This window comes from Anolis carolinensis, chromosome 3, assembly GCF_035594765.1.
Source record: "Anolis carolinensis isolate JA03-04 chromosome 3, rAnoCar3.1.pri, whole genome shotgun sequence".
Lineage (NCBI taxonomy): Eukaryota > Metazoa > Chordata > Lepidosauria > Squamata > Dactyloidae > Anolis > Anolis carolinensis.
Window position 1 is genome coordinate 3197088 of NC_085843.1, and position 23771 is coordinate 3220858.

General features: G+C 40.0%; 1 protein-coding gene across 1 annotated transcript in view; it reads left to right on the forward strand.

Annotated features, from left to right (window-relative positions):
- LOC103281042 (disintegrin and metalloproteinase domain-containing protein 9) overlaps nt 1-23771 on the forward strand; it is a 67808-nt gene that overhangs the window by 40194 nt on the left and 3843 nt on the right. Inside the window, exons 17-21 of the mRNA XM_062974339.1 lie at nt 3330-3568; nt 8694-8877; nt 12033-12110; nt 15563-15674; nt 20287-20386. Coding sequence (XP_062830409.1) covers nt 3330-3568; nt 8694-8877; nt 12033-12110; nt 15563-15674; nt 20287-20386 — 713 coding nt within the window. The remainder of the gene's footprint in view (nt 1-3329; nt 3569-8693; nt 8878-12032; nt 12111-15562; nt 15675-20286; nt 20387-23771) is intronic.

The window sequence follows — 23771 nt, forward strand, 5'->3', positions numbered from 1 at the left end:
GTAATAAGAATTAAGAACGTATTGGATATTATAGCTGATACCGGACATGATTCCGTGGCTTTTAATGCCCGGCATATTAATGCTATGATGGTCACTGTGATCATACCCCTGGGAGGCTGGCTGGAAATCTGGAAATAGCCAAGCTTAATTGCCTTGAAAGGCAAATTACTGTATTACATTGATTATAAGATGACATCAGTTGTAAAATGCACACTAATTTCAATATCATCAACAGAGAATATCTGTGTGTGTGTGTGTGTGTGTGTGTGTGTGTATACTGTATATACTCGAGTATAAGCCTATTATTATTTTCCTCTATTATTATTGGTATTATTACATTTATTATTTTTCTCTATTATTACTGGTATTATTACATTTATTATTTTTCTCTATTATTATTGGTATTATTACATTTATTATTTTTCTCTATTATTATTGCTACTACAGTAGAGTCTCACTTATCCAACATAAACGGGCCAGCAGAACGTTGGATAAGCGAATATGTTGGATAATAAGGAGGGATTAAGGAAAAGTCTATTAAGCATTAAATTAAGTTATGATTTTACAAATTCAGCACCCAAACATCATGTTATACAATAAATTTGACAGAAAAAGTAGTTCAATACGCAGTAATGCTATGTAGTAATTGCTGTATTTACAAATTTAGCACCAAAATATCACAATGTATTGAAAACATCGACTACACAAATGCGTTGGATAATCCAGAACGTTGGATAAGCGAGTGTTGGATAAGTGAGACTCTACTGTATTACATTTATTTTACTCTATTTATTATTATTATTATTATTAATAATAATAATAATAATAATAATAATAATACATTTATTATTTCACTCTGATATTATTATTATTGCATGCATTAGTTTACTCTATTTATTATTACTTGTGTTATTATCCTGTATTTATTATTATTATTATTACATGTACAGTAGAGTCTCACTTATCCAACATAAACGGGCCGGCAGAATGTTGGATAAGCGAATATGTTGGATAATAAGGAGGGATTAAGGAAAAGCCTATTAAACATCAAGTTAGATTATGATTTTACAAATGAAGCACCAAAACATCATGTTATACAACAAAATTGACAGAAAAAGTAGTTCAATACGCAGTAATGCTATGTAGTAATTACTGTGTTTACGAATTTAGCACCAAAATATCACGATATATTGAAAACATTGACTACAAAAATGCGTTGGATAATCCAGAACGTTGGATAAGTGAATGTTGGATAAGTGAGACTCTACTGTATTATTTTACTCTATTATTATTAAAAGGATGCATAAGCACATTTACATTGAAGAAGATGAGAATAATGATTGGATCAGAGTTGGACAGTCTTATCTTAAATTAGAGCTTGATGTAAATAATCAAAAACATTTAACCTACTGATGCCTCAATTAATGTAATTTTATTGGTTTCTATTTTTATTTCTGAAATTTACCACTCTCGGCTTATACTGGAGTCAATGTTTTCCCAGTTTTTTTGTGGTAAAATTAGGTGCCTCGGCTTATATTCGGGTCAGCTTATACTCGAGTGTATATGTGTGTGTGTGTGTGTGTGTGTGTGTGTGTGTGTGTATTAGGGGTGTGCAAAATTTCATTTTTAATCAGTAAGTCATTTTTAATTCATACGTATTATATATACGAACAAATATTAAGAAACGGGGATATGGGGGTGCCCACGCAAAAACTTAAGACTCAAAACTCACCCAATACTTTTTCATTTGAATTCTGTTATGCTCAGAAGTCAGTGTCATTTTCAGCACAAGCAAGCAAAGCAAAGCCAAAAAGGCTGCCATTTTTCTTCAGATTAAGAAGAGAGAGGCTGCCTCTTGCCATGAGAGGAAAGCAGAAGGGAGGGACGAGCCGAGTGAGCTGGGAAAGAGGCTGAGAGAGCACAGCATTCTGGGAAATGTAGTTTGGGAAGGCAAGGAGCCCTACGGCAGAGAATGCAAAAGGCCCTGCCCTGAACTACACTTCCCAGAATTCTGCTCAGCATCATGAAGCTCCAATGAGGAGAGGGGAGAGATGTGTCCCTCCTTCCTATCCACAATGAATGATTTAATCTGCAAAGAGGACGGGCTGAGACTTCAATACTAGTAAGAAAATCTGTGCTGGGCTGAGAAGAAATCCCTATATTGAACTTCTATTGGTTAATATGAGAGACATTTAATGAGATAGCTGTTGTGGCTATTTTTAAAAATGTTGCTGTCAAAACTTTAAGAAATTCCCAAAAATCAGTATGATGAAGGTGTATTGGGAAAATATAATACTTGTATTGGAAACTATATATTGAATGTAATCATTTTAGAAATAGGAATAGGAAAATATGTAATCACCAGCAGATTGTGTGCATATAGCCCCAAAATACACTCTGCCTGGCAAATAACCGTCTCCCCATAAGCAGAGACCAAAGTTCACCCTAAGTGTCAGAGACATATGTTAAGTGTCAACAAGAATAGATAAGCTAATGGACAAAAGACTGAGGTGGTACTTGAGGCATACGTTCCAATGAATCATTTCAGCCACGTAGTTGTGCCTCTGTTTGTAGTATGTCTGTGCGATTTTCTTACAACAGCTGAGGATATGATCAATGGTTTTGTCGGTTTCCTTGCACAGTCTGCATTTTGGGTCATCAGCTAATTTTTCGATCTTGGCCTTAATTGCATTTGTTCTGATGTCTTGCTCCTGGGCTGCAAGGATCAGGCCTTCTGTCTCCTTCTTCAGGGTCCCATTCGTGAGCCAGAGCCAGGTCTTCTCCTTATCAGGTTTTCCTTCAATTTTGTCAAGGAACTTTCCATGCAATGTTTTGTTGTGCCAGCTGTCAGCTCTAGTTTGTAGTGCGGTTTTCTTGTACTGATTTTTTGTCTGCTGTGCTTTGAGGGGTTTCTGATTTTTGACTTCAATCAAAGCAGGTTCTTCACTTTGCTTTACATATTCTGTCAGGGCAGATTATTGTTGTTGTTATTATTATTATTATTATTATTATTATTATTATTATTATTATTATGGCTAATGGGTACCAACATCTTCATCATCATCATTATCATTATCAGAATGATCAATGTGCCAATGTGCAAACATTGATATTATTCTTATTGTTCTTCTGGTTATTAGAAGGGCCACTGGACATCATCATCATCATCATCATCATCATCATCATCATCATCATCATCATCATCATCATTATTATTATTGATAAGGGACCAATGTGCCATATATATATATTGTTGTGTGCCTTGAAATAATTTACTACTTATGGAGATCCTAAGGCAAGCCTATCACGGAGTTTTCTCGGTCTCCAAGTTGCATACTTTGCATTTATGGCATCCTACCTTCCTCCTTTCTATTTCCCCCCTTTCTCTTGATATTATTTGCTTTTCAGGCCCCTTTATTTATTTAGTCTCACCAGCCCTTCCTTCTCTTTCCCTCTCATCAGGCGCCCAGGAGGCCCCGCTGAGCTGTTTCAAGAAAGTGAACATGCGAGGAGACCAGTCTGGCAACTGTGGCGGGGACGGAGAGAAGTTCAAGAAGTGTGACAAAAAGTAGGTTGGCCGGTAGGCTGTTAGGAATTATGGGAGTTGAAGTCCAAAACACCTGGAGGGAGGGCCGAAGTTGGCCCATGTCTGAGGTAAGCGATCAAGCGATCAAGACTGGTCTTGAAGACACTGACTCACAACAAGATCCTGGTCCTAGATTTGACTTACTATGGCAAAGGATAGTTTGGAGATTTTATGATCTTTTGGAAATGCATCACCTTGTAAGAAATCACAATCTTTTGGGAAAACAGCATTCATGTACCTTGATATCTCTTTGAACTGTTAGGGACCAAGATATGCCAATGCACAAAAACACACATACACACACACACACACATATATAACAGAGTTTCAGAAGTGTTTTCTTCAGATGCCCAAAACATCTTCTCTCCCTTAAAACATTTGAGTTAAATCATGCTTTCAAGAGACAAAATAAACAGACTTCTTTAAAAGTAAAATACTGTATATACTCAAGTATAAGCCTAGTTTTTCAGCCCTTTTTTTAAGACGGAAAAAGCCCCCATCGGCTTATACTCGGGTGAGGGTCCTGGTTGGCTTTGGGTCGGCTTATACTCGAGAATATATGGTACATTTATTATTTTTCTCTATTATTATTGGTATTATTACATTTATTGTTTTCCTCTATTATTGTTGCTACTATTACATTTAATTTACCATTATTATTATTATTATTATTATTATTATTATTATTATTATTATTAATACATTTATTATTTCATTCTGATCTTATTATTATTGCATTTACTATTTTACTCTGTTTGTTATTACTTGTATTATTATCCTGTATTTATTATTATTATTATTACCTGTATTATTTTACTCTATTATTATTAAAAGGATACATAAGCACATTGACATTGAAGAAGATGAGAATAATGATTTGATCAGAGTTGGACAGTCTTAGCTTAAATTTGAGCTTTATGTAAATATTCAGAAACATTTAACCTACGGAGGCCTCAATTCATGTAATTTTATTGGTATCTGTTTATATTTCTGAAATTTTCCACCCTCAGCTTATACTGGAGTCAATGTATACCCAGTTTTTTTGTGGTAAAATTAGGTGCCTCGGCTTATATTCGGGTCGGCTTATACTAGAGTATATACAGTAGTTGGTTTACTCATAAACTTCATGTATTCAGCATATAGGTACTTTGCTAATCAGCCCAGTTACAGATCGGATTTGAAGTAGCTTCTCTGTGAAGGTAACACAGGGCGCCTTTGTTAGAATCAGCATCTCTCTGTTCTGGGAGGCCAAAAGAGTCTCTGTTTCCTTAGACATTGAAAGTCTAATAGCTTCTGTGAGCATACTATTTCCACTGGCTTCCCCTTAAAATATATTTGCCTTTAAATCATGCTCTCAAGAGACAAAAATAAGCAAACTTGTTTAAAAGTAACATAGTTGGTTTACTCACAAACTTCATGTATTCAGCATACAGTTACTTTGTATATCAATCTAGTTAAAGATAAGATTTGAAGTAGTCTCTCTGTGTAGGCAACACAGGGCATCTTTCTTAGGATCAACAGTCCAAAGTCTGAAGCAACCTTCTGTCTTCTGAGAGTCTAATAGAGTCTCTGTCTAGCCTGAAAGTCCAAAGGACTGGCCTCTGAAAGCAGGTGGCAAAGATAACCTGCTGTTAGCATATTGAAAATACCTAATTCCCAAACCTTCATCATGAACTTTATGTAAATATTGCATAACATGTTTATGTTTGATGGTTTATAGTTTTAATGGTTTAATTTATAGGCCTATGTTATTGTTTTAGATGTGTGATAATACTGTTTTTAATCATATGTGAGGCATTGAATTTTTGCCATTTATTTGACGTGAACCGCTTTGTCCCCCCAGGGGTGAGAAAAGCCGTATATAAATGAAATAAATAAATAAAATAAATAATAATAAATAAACATCTGTTTCTACTGAAGTCTCTAAGCATGCTGTTTCTAAAATAGAGTCTGAGTCCTGAACAGGCCCAGATCTGATCACATGGTCTGCAACCCCTCCCACAATATAGAGTTAAGGACAACTGCATACCAATACACACATATACAACACAGTAAGCAATCTGAATTATATACATAACAAATAACTAGTGGAGGCGTGAGAAGGTTACTATTTCCAACAGGGGATATGTTGCCTCCGTCTTCAAATGTTTTTGGCATATGCATTTCTTGTCACCATATTATTGGCTGATGTTGGAAGCTAAGTGGGCTGAAGCCCAGTTAGTCCTTGGGTGGGAGATGTCTTCCTGAAGCCTTCTAGTTCAACTCCTGAGATAGGCCATAGGTGTATCTACCCTGCAGAACAAATGTGGGTTTGACCCCTATTTTACTGCCATGACTCAGTGCAATGGAGCCCTGGGAGTTGTAGCTTGGTGAGGCCCTCTTTGCAGAGAAGGATAAAGACCTTGTGAAACTACAGCTCCCAGGATTCCATAAAATTGGAACAGTATCAATGTTAGGTTCTCTTCTTCCAGTTAACTGGTCTTAATTTGGTGTCGGACTGATCTATCTGCCCATTTTATAATAGCCCCATTCTCGAGGTGTTGCCAATGCTATTTTGCACTTTGTCCATTTCAACTGTGAAATTACTTTCCCCATTTCGGCCCATTTTGGCACATGTTGCACTTTGCCTGGGTTCTATGAATTAGTCTCCAGTGTTAATATTGTATGTTTTATGTTGATTTTAACGATTGTTTTTACTGTAATTGATGTTTTTATTGGATAACTGTTTTATTGCTGTGTTTTGATATTTGATTGTTTTATCGGGCAAGGCCCCATGTAAGCTGCCCTGAGTCCCTTCGGGGAGATGGGGCGGGGTATAAAAATAAAGTTATTATTATTATTATTATTATTATTATTATTATTATTATTATTGACACAACGACGTTGTATGACACAGCAAACAAGATAGGTATGCTGGATTTCGTTTCACAAAATCACAAGTCGAACACTTCCCAAGTGTCTAGGACTGTGTGATGTATTTTCGGATGATGCGTGCAGATCCCAGTAAGGTGGCCTTTTGCAGTTGGCAGATCGTAATTTTGTCAATGTCTATTGTTTCCAAATTATTATTATTATTATTATTGACACAACGATGTTGTATGACACAGCAAACAAGATAGACATGCTGGATTTCGTTTCGCAAAACCACAAGTCGAACACTTCCCAAGTGTCTAGGACTGTGTGATGTATTTTCGGATGATGCGTGCAGATCCCAGCAGGGTGGCCTTTTGCAGTTGGCAGATCGTAATTTTGTCAATGTCTATTGTTTCCAAATGCCGGCTGAGATCTTTTGGCACGGCACCCAGTGTGCCCATCACCACCGGGACCACCTGCACTGGTTTCTGCCAGAGTCTTTGCAGTCAATCTTGAGGTCCTGATAGCGGCTGAGTTTTTCCTGTTGTTTTTCGTTAATGCAACTGTCACCTGGGATGGCGACATCAATTATCCAAACCTTGTTCTTTTCCACAACTGTGATATCTGCTGTGTTGTGTTCCAGAACTTTGTCAGTCTGGATTCGGAAGTCCCACAGTATCTTTGCGTGTTCATTTTCCACGACCTTTGCTGGTTTGTGATCCCACCAGTTCTTTGCTGCTGGGAAGGTGGTACTTGATGCATAAGTTCCAATGGATCATTTGGGCCACACAGTTATGCCTCTGTTTGTAGTCTGTCTGTGCAATTTTCTTACAGCAGCTGAGGAGGTGATCAATGGTTTAATCAGCTTCCTTGCACAGTCTGCATTTTGGGTCATCAGCTGATTTTTGGCCTGAATTGCATTTGTTCTGATGGCTTGCTCCTGGGCTGCAAGGATCAGGCCTTCTGTCTCCTTCTTCAGGGTCCCATTCGTGAGCCAGAGCCAGGTCTTCTCCTTGTCAGCTTTTCCTTCAATTTTGTCAAGGAACTTTCCATGCAATGTTTTGTTGTGCCAGCTGTCAGCTCTAGTTTGTAGTGTGGCTTATTATTATTATTATTATTATTATTATTATTATTATTATTGTGCTGTGGGTAAGTTTTCCACAAGAAGAAAGCACCAAGACAAACGCTGGGCAAATTCCAACAGATTTTTATTGTACAGAATACCAGAATCTTCTCTGTAGCCCATTTATATAGGAGCTCTCACATACCAGAGGGTAATTGAGGTTTTATGTTTGGCCCGTTTTATGGCTGGCATCTGTTCTTTGTCAGCGCTTGGTCTGTGTCCGGAGATGTCAAAGATCGGAGATCATGATAATCAAACTGTATTCATTCCAGATTTCTAACGGGAGCCGGCTATAGGGAGCACACAATGTCCCTATTAAAGCAGCTCCACTGGCTGCCGATAAACTGCCGGGCCCAATTCAAGGTGCAGGTCTTGACCTATAAAGCCCTACACGGTTCAGGCCCTACCTATCTCCGTGATCGCATCTCCTGCTATGTGCCAGTGCGGACCTTGAGATCATCCGGGGAGGCTCTTCTCGCGCTCCCACCGCCGTCTCAAGTGCGGCTGGTGGGGACGAGGGAACGAGCCTTCTCGGCAGTGGCCCCCCGGCTCTGGAATGCATTGCCAAAACAGATCAGGCCATCCCCTACATTATCCAATTTCCGTAAGGAATTGAAGACCTGGTGGTGTCGGCAGGTTTTTGAGTAATTATATTGGACTACCGCCGATTTCTGAGCCTGAATATATTGCACAAGATTTCCCTAGCCTAAAATGATACGTTTTAATATATTGGGTTTATGGTTCCCGTCCCCTTGATCTGGTCATGTAAGTGTGATTTATCGTTATAATTGTACTATTTTACCTTGTTTAATAATGTGTATTATGTTGTTATGTAATGTTTGTGTTGCTTTTATGACTGTAAACCGCCCTGAGTCCCATCCGGGAGATAGGGCGGTATATAAATAAAGTTTTATTATTTTATTATTATTCTGCAGTGTAGATGCACCCCAGGGTTTCCAACAGTTAAAGGCATCTGCCCATTTTAACTATCCACGCGGCCCATCCGATTTCCACGCTGCAGTTGTGCTCAACCTGCCTCTCTTGTGCGCCTGGATGGCTACCTCACCTCCATTGGCCGTCAAAGGGAGCGAAAGGAGGTGCAAATCCTTCTCTCTTTGCTCTTCTCTACAGAGACATCCTTTGTGGGCGGCTGCAGTGCGTTCACATTAAGAAAATCCCCAAAGTGGCAACCGGGCAAAGCGTCATCCAGACGCCAGTGGGGAACACCTTGTGCTGGGGGACGGAGTTCCACCCGGGCCAGGGAGCCCCCGACTTCGGTGCCGTGAAGGATGGCACCACCTGCGGCACCGGCAAGGTAACCAGACCAGTGACAGATGTCAGAAGGGCCCATCGAATAGAGAAGAGAACACAAAAGAATGGCTTCATTGTCATTGTGCTATTGCACAACGAAATTACATGCCTTTTCCCCCCACACACACACCACTAAACAACACCTCAGCCACCACTGCACAGCCCCCAATGCCACATCAGTGCGAAACCACAGAATTCAACATAGCCACAGCTCTAGGATAAAAGCTATCCTTCAGTTTGTTTGTCCTTGCGTTTGTCACTCTGTACCATCTGCCAGATGGCAATAATTTTTTAAAAAGACTATGCTAGGTGAGATGGATCCCCAAGAATGCACTGAGCTTTCTTAAGGCTGAAAGACCTATAAAGTTCTTCCAAAGAGGGGAGGAAAAAGGCAACCCATGATTCTCTGGGCAGACGAGGTGACCCTTTGGAGCGGCTTCTTATCTGCCACTATGCAGTTGCCAAACCATGCGCAACTGTAGAAGGTTAGGACACATTCAAGAGCACAGCAGGAAAGTCACCAGCAGTTTTCCATTCAGTAGTTGGTTCCTTAGAAGTCTATCCATCCATCCATCCATCTACTAATCCATCCATCTATCTACCTCTCTATCTACCTACCTACCTATCCATCCATCCATCCATCTAGCTTTCCATTCATCCATTCATCCATTAATCCAGTAATCCATCCATCTACCTATCTATTGATCTCTCTGTCTATTGATCTATTGATCTGTCTATCAACCTATCTACTAATCCATCTATTTTTCTACCCATCCACCCACCCATCTACTTATCTAAATTTCAACTTTTGTGTCTGTCCACTAATCCATGCTTAATTATGGATCCCCAAGAATGCCCTGAGCTTCCTTAAGGCTGCAGGACCTATAAAGTTCTTCCAAAGAGGGGAGAAAAAGGGCAGCCCGTGAATGTCTGTTCCTTGGTGTAACAACGCCACCAGTTGAAGGGACGATTTGTCAGGTTCTCCTCCAATTTGTAATGAATCTACAAAATCGATAACACAGCCACTAGCCTGTAATATGATGTTTATCTTCCTTTGATGTGTAGCGCAGCTTGACTCGAAAGTATAAGAAACAGAGACTTGAATTTAAGAGGAACTATAATAAGTTTATTGAAGTATAGATGCTTAATGGTTTCAATGTTTCTTAACTCCTAGAGGTACATTCCTTTAGTGGTTACTTTTATAACCTTTCATAAAACAACTCTTAAGAGGGTTGTTCTTTAAACTAGACAAATATTATACTTATTTACCTCAGAATGTGTTCTTTCTTTTACAGATCATTCCAGGTTCTAGCTTATTCTTTCCCTCTGTTATTACTGTTACAATAAAGACTCTTACTGGATTTTCTCTTCCCCTTTATACGCCAACCCTAACTACTAATCTAAATAAGTCAACTTGACTTATCTAAACCACTCAGACTAAAAGCCTAAACCTTCTTGATTCTCAACACAGTAGAACCGACTTTTCCTGCGTTTCTCTGACCACAGACTGCCTATTTTTTAAAATGCCTCCCTTGCCAAGTGGCAGTTGGCTCCTCCCCTTTTCCATGGCAACCCATCTCAGAATGAGCTGAGCTGGCCACGATCCCCTAGTCATGCTATTTTAAGTACTTACCTCTTTAACCACCTACCTATAATTATACAAGGGCTATCCAGAAAGTACATGACGTATTGGAATTTAAAAAGAACAAAATATAGGATAAACCACTTACGATATGCAGTTGAAAGCCACACTGAAATAGTACATTTCAACATAGTTCTGATTCAGATTTAGGCACTTATCACAGTGAGGAATGACTTTGGAAGTTTCATAGTCTCAACACTTTCCCGCCGCTGCGACCAGCCTTATTGCAAGGCTGAAACTCAGCCAGGCTGAACAATGAATGCAAGGGGAAGCAAGGAAAAACTCAGCTCTTGCTTCTTTAGCAAAGGCATCTGAAGGATTTTCCTTTCGCTTCCCTTCCTGCAGCTGATCCTGGTTGTTGCAAAACCTGGCCAATCCTGCCTGCTTCTCCTCGGGAGCTGCTCTCCTCCAGGCCGCTTTCCGGAGCTTGCTTGCTTCCCTTTGCATTCATTGTTCAGCCTGGCTGAGTTTCAGCGTTGTAATAAGGCTGGTCGCAGCGGCGGGAAAGCGTTGAGGCTATGAAACTTCCAAAGTCATTCCTCACTGTGATAAGTGCCTAAATCTGAATGAGAACTATGTTGAAATGTACTATTTCAGTGTGGCTTTCAACTGCATATTGTAAGTGGTTTATCCTATATTTTGTTCTTTTTTAATTCCAAAACGTCATGTACTTTCTGGATAGCCCTCGTACATGACTGTAGATTAAAATTCACACTTCACCACACTTGGTCTTACTGAAGTTACAAAATATGCCAGGCACTTAGGATATCTGGAGCTTTTGGGGTAGGGAATTAAATCTACACTTGTTTTGTTCCAGTGCAGGATTTGGACAAACTACAGCAGACACGGGCAACCTTCACCCCTCCAGCTGTTTTGGACTCCAACTCCCACAATTCCTAACAGCCCAAACACCCAGAGGGGCTGAAGTTTGCCCATGCCTGAGCAACAATGTAGATATGTCCTATGCCAGTCCTGCAGGAAAGGCTGGGAGCAAACGTAGGGGAAAAGCCCTCCTGTTTGAAGGAGACCATGTCTGCTTGCTTTCGGCCTAGGGATATTATTTCTCAGATGAGCGTAATTTAACCATTAATAGCCCTGGCTTGCTGTTGACCTATGCAGCCCCGAAAGACAGTTGCACCTGTCAATTAGGGAAATTTAGGGACGCTTTATGCGGGAGGCTAATTTACAACACCATAAAACTGCCAGCAAAACACGAGGAAAGGAATGAGGAAGTACAGCCACTTCTGGATGGTGAAGCAACAGCTCCCCCTGTGGTCGGAATCGTGAAGCTGGAAAAATGTTAAAAATGCCTCTGAGTCTGGCTAATGTATGTTGTTTGTCTGTTGGCATTGAATGTTTGCCATATATGTGTTCATTGTAATCCGCCCTGAGTCCCCTTCGGGGTGAGAAAGAAGGGCGGAATATAAATACTGTAAATAAATAAATAAATAAATAAATTAAGTTTTCTTGCTGCCAATGTATGGTACTAAATTAATGCCTTGTGCCTCTTGCTCTAGATGTGTATAAACAGATCCTGCATTGGTCTGGATTTTATGAAGCATAGCTGCAACTACTCTAAATGCAACCACCGCGGGGTAAGTATTAAGTCAGGGAAGAGTCCGTCCCTTGAGACCTGGTTGGGTTAGAACAGGGCTTCTTCAACTTCCACCCGTGACCCCTTTCCACCTGAGAAATATTTACTTACAGTGGTATATAAATGGTATAAAAACCAAACATATCCTGATAACAAATCAGCATTTGCAAGGCTTGCTAGACAAGGTGGTTTCCCTTTTTTGCAGCTGAAATACCTTCTGCAGAGTCTGCTGCAAACACTGAATAGATTTGCATCAACAGGTGTCATTCAGACATCTTTTCCCTGTTGCCAGATGTTTTGCAACCCCCAACACTGAGCTAAAGGGACCCTATTTGGGGTTTGGACCCACAATTTAAGAAGCAGTTGTTGTCAGAGTTTTATATTATTTAGGTCATTTCTTATGTGAAAATGGATAAGTGTTTGAAAGAATCATGTCCTATCCATGTATGAACAGCAGCAATCAAGACACCTGCTAAAGACTGAGTGCTATTAATAGAGACTGAGTAAATCTTGAGTTAGTGAATGTGAATGTGAATGTGATTGTGATTGTGATTGTGATTGTGAAGGTGAAGGTGAAGGTGATGGTGTTGCTGTTGGAAAGCTGTTGGAGTGGAGCTGAAGAAAGCTTGAAGATAACATTTTGTTTCGCCAGTTGAAAGCTGCTGATAAAAACCAAGGACTGTTATGTTTGTGTATAGTCTATATATATAAAAGAGTGATGGCATCACGGCGACCCACAAAACAACTAAACTACAGGCCCCCAACCTCGAAATTTGACGACACAACCCATCATCCATGGCTCTAAGTTGATACAACAAAAAGAAAAGAAAAATAAAGTCCTAAATAGAGCGAGAGGAATAATTGCTTTTATCCAATTGCTGCCAGTTAGAAGGCTAAGCTCCTCCAACTTGGTCTCCTAGCAACCCAATAAAAATAATAAAAAACACTAAAAAATAATTAAAAACGCTAAAAAATTAATACAATAAAATACTATAATAACAGAAAATAACTAAAAATAATACAAGAAAATAATAAAATATAATAAATAAAAAGATAACTTACAATAAAATTAATTAAAAAAAATACAAATAACGTCAAGTAAAAATTACACAACAATTTTTAACCAATACCACCACCACTTTGCCACAGCAACGCGTGGCTGGGCACAGCTAGTTTCATATAAATCTTTCTTTACTAAAAGACAGTTTATTTTGGGGTTTTCTCCTTGGACAAAGGGGGCAACTTCCGCAGAAGGGGTTGAATGTTTGGAATCCCAGTTTGATAGCTGCGACCGTTGTTGAATTTACTTCGATGTTGGGTAGGATCTGAAATGTCAGCCCCACAGTTTCCTCCCAAGCAGAACACAAAGCTGGAATGAGCCCTGAAACCAAGCAGGAGAGCCAAACCAAACAGTCACTTGGGCCAAAGGATCCACCAATCCCAGCACTGCCTTCAGTCCAGAAATGACTGAGATGGATAGAGTTTATTCCAAACATCAGTATTTTGTAGGATTCCCAAGTTACATAAACAAAGACAAAGTGTGCATGAGCAATACCTAATGTCCGTATTTACGTGACCAGAGCTTGGGAAATGAATCCAGAGCTTGTTTGTTGTTTAGAAGGATGTTCTCTGAGTCTGGCATTGGCATCAAGCTGTTGGCCCTTGGCCCACAATATTGTGTTTGCAGCCCTTCTGGAAAAACACAAATGACCAAGCTCAGCAAACAATGCAGGCCATGGGGAGGCGTCAATTGATGTCAAAGGAGAGTTTATTAGGCCTGCTAAAACAGATCAGCATATAGCAGACACCGAGGACCCTTTTACACTGCCATATCACCCAGATTCTGTGGATAATTCACAATCTCTGCTTTGAATTGGATTATATGAGTCTACCCTGCCATTTAGTCCAGTTCAAAACAGATAATCTGGATTTTATAGGGCAGTGTAGAAGGGGCCGGAGATTGTAGTCATTGAAATTAGGCACAAAAACGTTGTTTCTGTGAGCTGTGTGGAAGAATAAACAGGCAGCCCCAGAGTTACAAACATCCAATTTACAAACATCTCCCACTTAGGGGGTTGCTGTGCATCTTCCAGGCTGTCTGGCCATGTTCCAGAAGCATTCTCTTCTGATGTTTCACCCACATCTATGGCAAGGATCCTCAAAGGTTGTGAGGTCTGTTGGAAACTAGGCAAGAGAGGTTTATATATCTGTGGAAGAATGTCCAATGTGGGAGAAAGAGCTCTTGTCTGTTGGAGGCCAGTGTGAATGTTGTAATTAATCACCTTGAGAATTATTTAATGGCCTTGCAGCTCAAAGCCTGGCTCATTCCTGCCTGGGGGAATCCTTTGTTGGGAGGTGTTCTCTGGCCCTGATTGTTTCATGTCTGGAATTCCCCTATTCCTGCCATAGATGTGGGTGAAATATCAGGAGTGAATGCTTCTGGAACATGGCCGTAAAGCCCGGAAAACTCACACCAACCCAGTGATTCCAGCCATGAAAGCCTTCGACAACACATCTCCCAGTTAAGACTGGGGCTGAGACAACAGAAAGTGAGAGAAATCTTCCTCTGCGAACAAAGAGAAATCCATTCTTGAAAGAGTTATTAAAAGGTCCCTCCACTGAAGCTTTGTTCCCATTCCTTGTTTCCACAAAAAAGCCAAATTTTCACAAATCCCATTCTCACAGGGACAGAAAGTGAGGTGGAATCTTCTGAACAGGGGCAGACGCCGCAAGGGAAACCGCACATGAGTATTAATCCTTCTCTATGCAGTCCAAAGCACATATCTATATCAGGCATGGACTATATATATATATATATATATATATATATATATATATATACAGTAGAGTCTCACTTATCCAACATAAACGGGCCAGCAGAATGTTGGATAAGTGAATATGTTGGATAATAAGGAGGGATTAAGGAAAAGCCTATTAAACATCAAATTAGGTTATGATTTTACAAATTAAGCACCAAAACATCATGTTATACAACAAATTTGACAGAAAAAGTAGTTCAATATGCAGTAATGCTATGTAGTAATTACTGTATTTACGAATTTAGCACCAAAATATCACGATGTATTGAAAACATTGACTACAAAAATGCGTTGGATAATCCAGAATGTTGGATAAGCGAGTGTTGGATAAGTGAGACTCTACTGTATATATAGCCCATGCCTGATATAAGGGATGCTGTTTTACTTCTGAGATCAGATGGAATCTGGTGCCGTTAGTGAATGTGAGAGTTCCTTAATTTATTGCATACAAACAAATGCAATACATAAAGACTTGTGCAATTTTTTTAAAATGATGTTTTGTAATTGATGTCTTAATTATAATTGTTTTATCATTGTTTGTTTGGGCATCTAATGACTGCCAGTGGTCAGAAGGACGGGACGCAAATGCATTAAATAAATAAATAAATAAATAAATGGGCTTCCCCTTTTGCAGGTGTGCAACAACAATGGGAACTGCCACTGCTCCTACGGGTGGGCCCCTCCCTTCTGCCTGGGCAGGGGATACGGGGGAAGCATCGAGAGCGGACCCCCTGCTGCTTATGAAGGTGAGCATCCCCCATTGACATTGGGCTCTGGGCCGTTGGGATCCTGGGGCAGTGGAGTTCTATACATTTCCCAGATTTCAGGAATTGTTTGTTTTCATGACAGCAAACCTTAACATTCACAACAGCAGCGTGCAAATTCGTACAAACTGCATTTCAAGTAATGACGCTGCTCTTCCCACAGATACCTGAACCACTCTTCCCAGAAAAAAATCTACTTCATTCAAAGAAGGAATGAATCCACATAGGTCAGAATCTTGTGGAACTGGGAATCAAGGCCAAACTGGCCTCTTATAGGATGGAAGTTCAAGACTGACTCCTGCAGATACAGGAATTGTCATGAAGGTTTGGATCAATTCAGCTAAAAGGACCACATAGTCCCAACAGTCCTCAGTCCTGCATAGTACCTTCAAGTACAGATCTGGGGATTGCTATTGCAGCGAGAGCACTGAAAACCAACACAGAGACCAATAATCTTTTAATATCTTTATTAAGGCAAATAATAATCGCAAAATGAATTGGTGGAAAAGTTGAGCAAGCCATGGCCCTTTAAGAAAAGGTATAAGATAGTCCAGAAATGTCAAGGAATATGTCCAGTATTAGAGTCCAAAGTCCGGAAACCGAAACACACTCAAAACTGATGATAGCCTTAGAGTGGGGAATTAAGTCAGCAAGCTAGGCTGATGAGCAAGGTCTAAATGTTCAAGAATAGTTCTTAGAAGCAAGGCAAGAACTTGAGATCATGGAAATAAATCTTGGTTCATGAAAAGACAGGAAAGTAGACTTAAATCTGGGTCTACTCGTGAGTTGCGTCACCTGCTGGCCGCTTGAGTCAAGGAGCTGGAAACTGGAGACGATGCACCTTCTTAGTCGTAAGCTACGTTGACACCGCAGGGAAACTACTGGAAGCAAAACTTTTATTGAAGTGCAGAGTCTCCCCCCAAAAGGAGGGCCTTCCTCCCCAAAGTTCCCAAGGGAAAGGCTTCTAGAGAGAGTCTCCACATTCAGCCAAGCGGGCACTTCTCCTCCGTGCTTGTTTCTCAGATCTCTGCTTGTTTAGATACTCTCTCCGGTTGAAGGACACAGACTCCGGTGAGCTAGAGACATCTGGCAAGGGAGTAGAGTTATCCACAACACTCTCCCTTTCAATTAGAGCTGGCTGTATATCGTCAAAAAGTGGCAGCTGCAAATTCATCGGGTCTTGCTGACTCTGAATAATATCAACATATTCTTCATCCTGGTCAAAGGCAAACCCAGGGTCAGGTACAGGGGCCAAAGGTAGCTGGGATATAACAATTGCCTTGACTCTGCTTGAGCACTCAGTCCCTTATCTTTCTCAAGCTGACTCTAACTCACTGCCGCCCTTTTGTAGAGTTTTCTTGGCCAGATTCCTTCAAAAGAAGTTTTCTCTTGGCTTCCTCTGAGCCTGAGAGAGGGGCTGGCCCAGCATCGCCAAGTGGGTTTCCATGGCCAAGGGGGGATCCAGACCCAGGTCTTCCAGTCATTCTCCAACATGCGAACAATGCCGCTGTGTTGGCTCTTTTTGTTAACATCCCACCTTTCATCCAGAACCAAGGCTTAAGGCAGCTTCATGGAAGAGCCAAAGCTGTGCATTCCACACTGTGAATCGTAGAGCTCTCTAGACCATCCTCCAAAAATTCAGATGCCCTGAAAAATTTGTGAACATATTGCGGCTCCTCCATGTCGACATAATGGCAACAGTCTCTTGGACAGCAGTGGCTCCCAAAGTGACTCATTTAAGGTGGAATCGGGTGTCCAATAGGGATGTGTTATTGCCCCAACCTTATTTTCCATCTTCACGGCTATGATACTACACCTTGTTGATGGGAAGCTTCCCACTGGCGTGGAGATATTCTATCAGACAGATGGCAAGCTATTGAACCTCAGCAGACAAATTAACCAATGATGATGAGTGACATTACACAACAAATAAGTGCTATTCAAATAACGTGAATGGTCTTAACTCTCCAAATAAAAGAAAGGGTTTTTTAAACCAAATATGGAAGGGCAAATACAATGTGGTAGTCCTCCAGGAGACACATATTGCTCAGAAGTACGTATCTCACTTATCCCAAAAGAAATTAGACAAAGAATATTACTCCTCTGACATAAGAAAAAAAAGAGGCATGGTACTATACATAGATGAGAAGATCCCCTCTGAATTACTATTTAAAGACCAAGAAAGGAGAATGGTTGCTGTAAAGATTTCAGTGGGTACAGAGAGAATTTTACTATGTGAACCTCAGCAGACTGAAAGCTAAAACCAAGGTCAGAACAACATCTGTTATAGAACTCCAATATGCTGATGATAACGCAGTCTGTGCGCATTCAGAAGATGTACCTTGATACCTTTTTGAACTGTTAGGGACAAAATATGCCAATGCACAAAACACACACACACATATAGCAGAGTTTCAGAAGTGTTCTTTTAGTTGCCCAAAAGCATCTAATCTCCCTTAAAATATCTTGTTTTTAAATAATGCTCCCAAGAGACAAAAATAGACTTCTTTAAAATGGTTGGTTTACTCACAAACTTCATGTATTCAGCATACAGGTAATTTGCATATCAATCCAGTTAATGATAGGATTTGAAGTAGTTTCTCTGTGCAGATAACACAGGCCATTTTTCTTAGAATCAACAGTCAAAAGTCCAAAGCATCTCTCTGTTCTGAAAGTCTAATAGAGTCTGTTTCTATATTGAATGTCTAATGACTTCTGTACAGCATTCTGTTCCTATCGACTTCTAAACGCATATATCTGTTTTTACTGAAGTCTCTAAGCATGGAGTCTGAGTCCTGGACAAGCCAAGATCTGATCGCATGATCTGCAGCCTCACCCACAACATAGAGTTAAGCAAAACTGCACACCAACACACACATATACAATACAGTAACGAATCTGAATTACTGTATATACTCGAGTATAAGCCTAGTTTTTCAGCCCTTTTTTAAGACTGAAAAAGCCCCCCTCGGCTTATACTCGGGTGAGGGTCCTGGTTGGCTTATATTTGGGTCAGCTTATACTCGAGAATATATGCTACATTTATTATTTTTCTCTATTATTATTGGTATTATTACATTTATTATTTTTCTCTATTATTGTTGCTACTATTACATTTATTTTACTCTATTTTTTATTATTATTATTAATACATTTCTTATTTCACTCTGATCTTATCATTATTACATTTATTATTTTACTCTATTTATTATTACATGTATTATTTTCCTGTATTATTTATTATTATTACAGTAGAGTCTCGCTTATCCAACGTTCTGGATTATCCAACGCATTTTTGTAGTCAATGTTTTCAATATATCGTGATATTTTGGTGCTAAATTCGTAAATACAGTAATTACTACACAGCATTACTGCGTATTGAACTACTTTTTCTGCCAAATTTGTTGTCTAACATGATGTTTTGGTGCTTCATTTGTAAAATCATAACCTAATTTGATGTTTAATAGGCTTTTCCTTAATGCCTCCTTATTATCCAACATATTTGCTTATCCAACGTTATGCTGGCCCGTTTACATTGGATAAGTGAAACTCTACTGTATTACATTTATTATTTTACTCTATTCATTATTACATGTATTATTTTCCTGTATTATTTATTATTATGATGATTATTACATTTATTATTTTACTCTATTTATTATTAAAAGGATGCATAAGCACATTTACATTGAAGAAGATGAGAATAATGGTTTGATCAGAGTTGGACAGTCTTATCTTAAATTTGAGCTTTGTGTAAATACTCAAAAACATGTAACCTACTGATGCCTCAATTAATGTAATTTTATTGGTATTTATTTATTTATTTATTTACAGTATTTATATTCCGCCCTTCTTTCTCACCCCGAAGGGGACTCAGGGTGGATTACAATGAACACATATATGGCAAACATTCAATGCCAACAGACAAACAACATACATTAGCCAGACTCAGAGGCATTTTTAACATTTTTCCAGCTTCACGATTCCGACCACAGGGGGAGCTGTTGCTTCACCGTCCAGTAGTGGCTGTACTTCCTCATTCCTTTCCTCGTGTTTTGCTGGCAGTTTTATGGTGTTGTAAATTAGCCTCCCGCATAAAGCATCCCTAAATTTCCCTAATTGACAGGTGCAACTGTCTTTCGGGGCTGCATAGGTCAACAGCAAGCCGGGCTATTTAATGGTCGGGGGCTTAACCCGTCCCGACCTTATCGGTCAGTAGTGATTTATAGCAGCTGGTTACTAGCCAGCTGCGCCACAGCCCGTATCTATTTTTATTTCTGAAATTTACCACCCTCGGCTTATACTGGGGGCAATGTTTTCCCTGGTTTTTTTTGTGGTAAAATTATGTGCCTAGGCTTATATTCGGGTCGGCTTATACTCGAGTATATACGGTATATACATAACAAATAACTAGTGGAGGCTTGCAGAAGGTTGCTCTTTCCAACAAGGGAAGCTCGTGGGACAATGACTTGGGCACTCGACTCTTATTGCTGAACCTAAAATCGTATTGGCTGTTTAAAGTGGAGGGACGGCTGTACTTGGTGCTTTATATATGCATAATATATGCATAATAACTTCTTCTTTCCCCTTCTAGAGCCTCTTGTTCGTGTCGTCGTGTTCGTCGTCCTGGGAGGCTTGGCTCTTTTTTTGCTAGGCCTCGCTGCCGCCTATAAGAGAGACCCCTTGAAAGCTTGGTAAGTCCGCTTCCCTGGGGCCACCTCATTGGGTGTTCTTGTAGAGCAAGCATGGGCAAACTTGGGCCCTCCCTCCAGGTGTTTTGGACTACAACTCCCACAATTCCTAACAGCCGGCAGGCTGTTAGGAATTGTGGGAGTTGTAGTCCAAAACACCTGGAGGGAGGGCCCAAGTTTGCCCATGCTTGCTGTAGAATCTCCTCTGGATGGCCATCTGCTCGGAGGAGTTGGGTTGTGTCTTCCCAATTCTATTATTCCATCTTAATCTGCACTGCCGTATAACCCAGTATCTGCTCTGAACTGGGCAATATGAGTCGACACTGCCATATAATCCAGTTCAAAGCAGATAATCTGGGATCAGAAACTGAATTGGGGCCGGGCTGTGGCGCAGGCTGGTGAGCAGCCTGCTGCAATAAATCACTCTGACCACGAGGTCATGAGTTTGAGGCCAGCCCGTGGCAGGGTGAGCACCCGTCAATTAAAAATAAAAAATAGCCCCTGCTCGTTGCTGACCAAGCAACCTGAAAGATAGTTGCATCTGTCAAGTAGGAAATAAGGTACCACTTATAAAAAGTGGGGAGGCAAGTTTAACTAATTTACGACGTTGGAATGAGGAAGTGCCCTTTGGGGTGAGAAGGGCGGAATATAAATACTGTAAATAAATAAATAAATAAATAATATAGCGGTGTAGAAGAGGCCATTCAGATAATCTAAGGCCACTAAAAACAGCAATACATTTCCCATCTTTTAAAGCACGCAGCGATGGGGTTCAGAATCCTTAATAACACTATAACAACAACAACAACAACAACAATAACAACAACAACAACAACAACAGCAACATTACTCTTGTATCCCACCCCATCTCCCCGAAGGCTGGATCCACATTACCCCGATATCCCAGGATCTGATCCCAGTTTATCCTCTTATCCCAGATTATCTGGCAGTGTAGACTCAAATAATCCAGTTCAAAGCAGATAATCTGGGATCAGAAACTGAATTACATAGCGGTGTAGAAGGGGCCATTCAGATAATCTAAGGCCACTAAAAACAGCAATACATTTCCCATCTTTTAAAGCACGCAGCGATGGGGTTCAGAATCCTTAATAACACTATAAAAACAACAACAACAACAACAACAACAACAACAACAACAACAACAGCAACATTACTCTTGTATCCCGCCCCATCTCCCCGAAGGCTGGATCCACACTGCCCCAATATCCCAGGATCTGATCCCAGTTTATCCTCTTATCCTAGATTATCTGGCAGTGTAGACTCAAGTAATCCAGTTCAAAGCAGATAATCTGGGATCCGATCCTGAGATATAGGGCAGTGTAGATTCAGCCTAAGGCCCCTTCAACACTGCCGTGTAAAATTCAAATTATCTGCTTTGAACTGGATCATATGGCAGTGTGAACTCAAATAATCCAGTTCAGAGCAGATCATGTGCATTATCTGCTTTATTAATCTGGATCATATGGCAGTGTAAATCCGCCTTAGTGACCTTGTTATAGAGAAATTTAGAGCAGCATTGGACAGTGAGATCCAAGCTGTGGGTTAGACCTGGTGAGAATAGAAGCCAATAATTTCCAGAATATAACTCACCAGGTTGAAGCAGAAGCCACCGAAGAATTTTATTTAATTTCAGCTGAAAGTGATGCCAGCCTGCGATACTCTGCCAAAAATAATGTCCTCCGAGGTCTGGGGAAATCCATTGTGCACTGTAGACAGTGATATTCAGAATCCAAGGAGAGGAAGATCGCATTGTTTTGGGACAGTTCCATTAGCATGAGCCTGGGGCAAGCCAGTGACTCAGGTCGAGGCATGTTTGGCCAGAGTTCACAGCGAGGTCACTTTGCTTCAATTTGATATATACATACATGGAGGGAAAGACATTGCACAAGGAAATAATATTGGCAATAAGAAACAATAATGAAAATGTGTGTCAAAGGTGATACAGAGAAGCAGAAAGATAAGCAGAAGAATACATTTCAAATGTTTGAGAAATAAGGGCAAGATTGTAAAGCCTGTGGTTTACAATTGGCTTTTTTCCTTTGCTAACCCTTTTGCCTGGATATATGCCTCAACTCTAAACAAAAAGGGAGTCCTTTTGTTTGTGAGTCACTGGTTCAGGAAAGGATTAGGAAAGTTGTTACCTCTTGCCTCAAGCTAAAAGATCAAACACCCTTTATGCCAGGTGCAAAGATGTCAGAAAGGGGGAGAAATCTTTTAAAAAATCCCCACAGCTGACACCAATTTGCAAAGAACTCAGGCAGGGGGGAATCTTTTGAATCCCACCGCTGCCACCAATTGTGGAGAAGGATGATGTTTTTATTAAATTATATTATATATATAACTATATCCGCTGCCACCAGTTATTAAAGATGTTTTTATTTTAAAACTGCCACCAAATATCAATGTCTTTATAATGCTGCCACCAAATGTCAATGGGATCATCAACTCTTGCCACCACTATAGGGATACGCAACCATTAGCTACTTAGAGAGGAGACTTTAAAATTTTGTTTTTCTTTCTTCTTGTTTATTCTTAATGTGTATATATGACAGAGACTGAGATGTTTGAAGGAATAATAAGACGTTTATTCAGGCACAAGCTTAATGGTTACAATAACTTTTCTTCTTGTTTGAGGCACTTAGATTAACAGTTGCAATGCTATATTGAGGTGTTTCAAACTTTAAAATGCCACTTCTTTCTCTCTTCTGCTTTAACCTGCAGTCACCCTGTGAATTACAATCACAGCCTATCTGTTCCTTATCTGAAACAGGTTACCTTAAAATAAGTCACCAAACTTATTTTTAAAATGACTCAAATAAACTCTTTAGTCTCCCTAATCCCCTCAACTGAGAATCAGACTTCCCTATACCTTATTAGGGCACAGACTACTTAAAATAAATCACCAAACTTATTTTAAAATTGACTCAAAATCAAACATTTCAGCCACCCTGATCCCTTCACTGAGAATCAGTCTTCTCTGTGTCTCATAAGAACACAGACTCTAAAATCAACCTTCCCTGTGGTTCTCTGACCACAGACTGAGTTTCCCTCCAAATTCTACTCTCTCTTCAGCTAAACGCAGTTGGCTCCACCCCCTTCTCCATGGCAACCACTCATGAGAGCAGAGTAACTGAAATACTGACTCTTTTAAAACACAGTTAAACATGACTTTTAAAACGCAGTTAAACATGACATCTGTAAACTAAAATTCATACTTCTTTACACCAGGATTTTAGTAAATCACAGTAAACTCCAGTAAAATTTCTCAGTTACCTTCTGCTATAAATATATGAAATATAGGACATAAAGCCTTGATTTTTTAACTATCTTTTACAAAGTCCTGTGGGGGGGGTCACCTCGATCACAA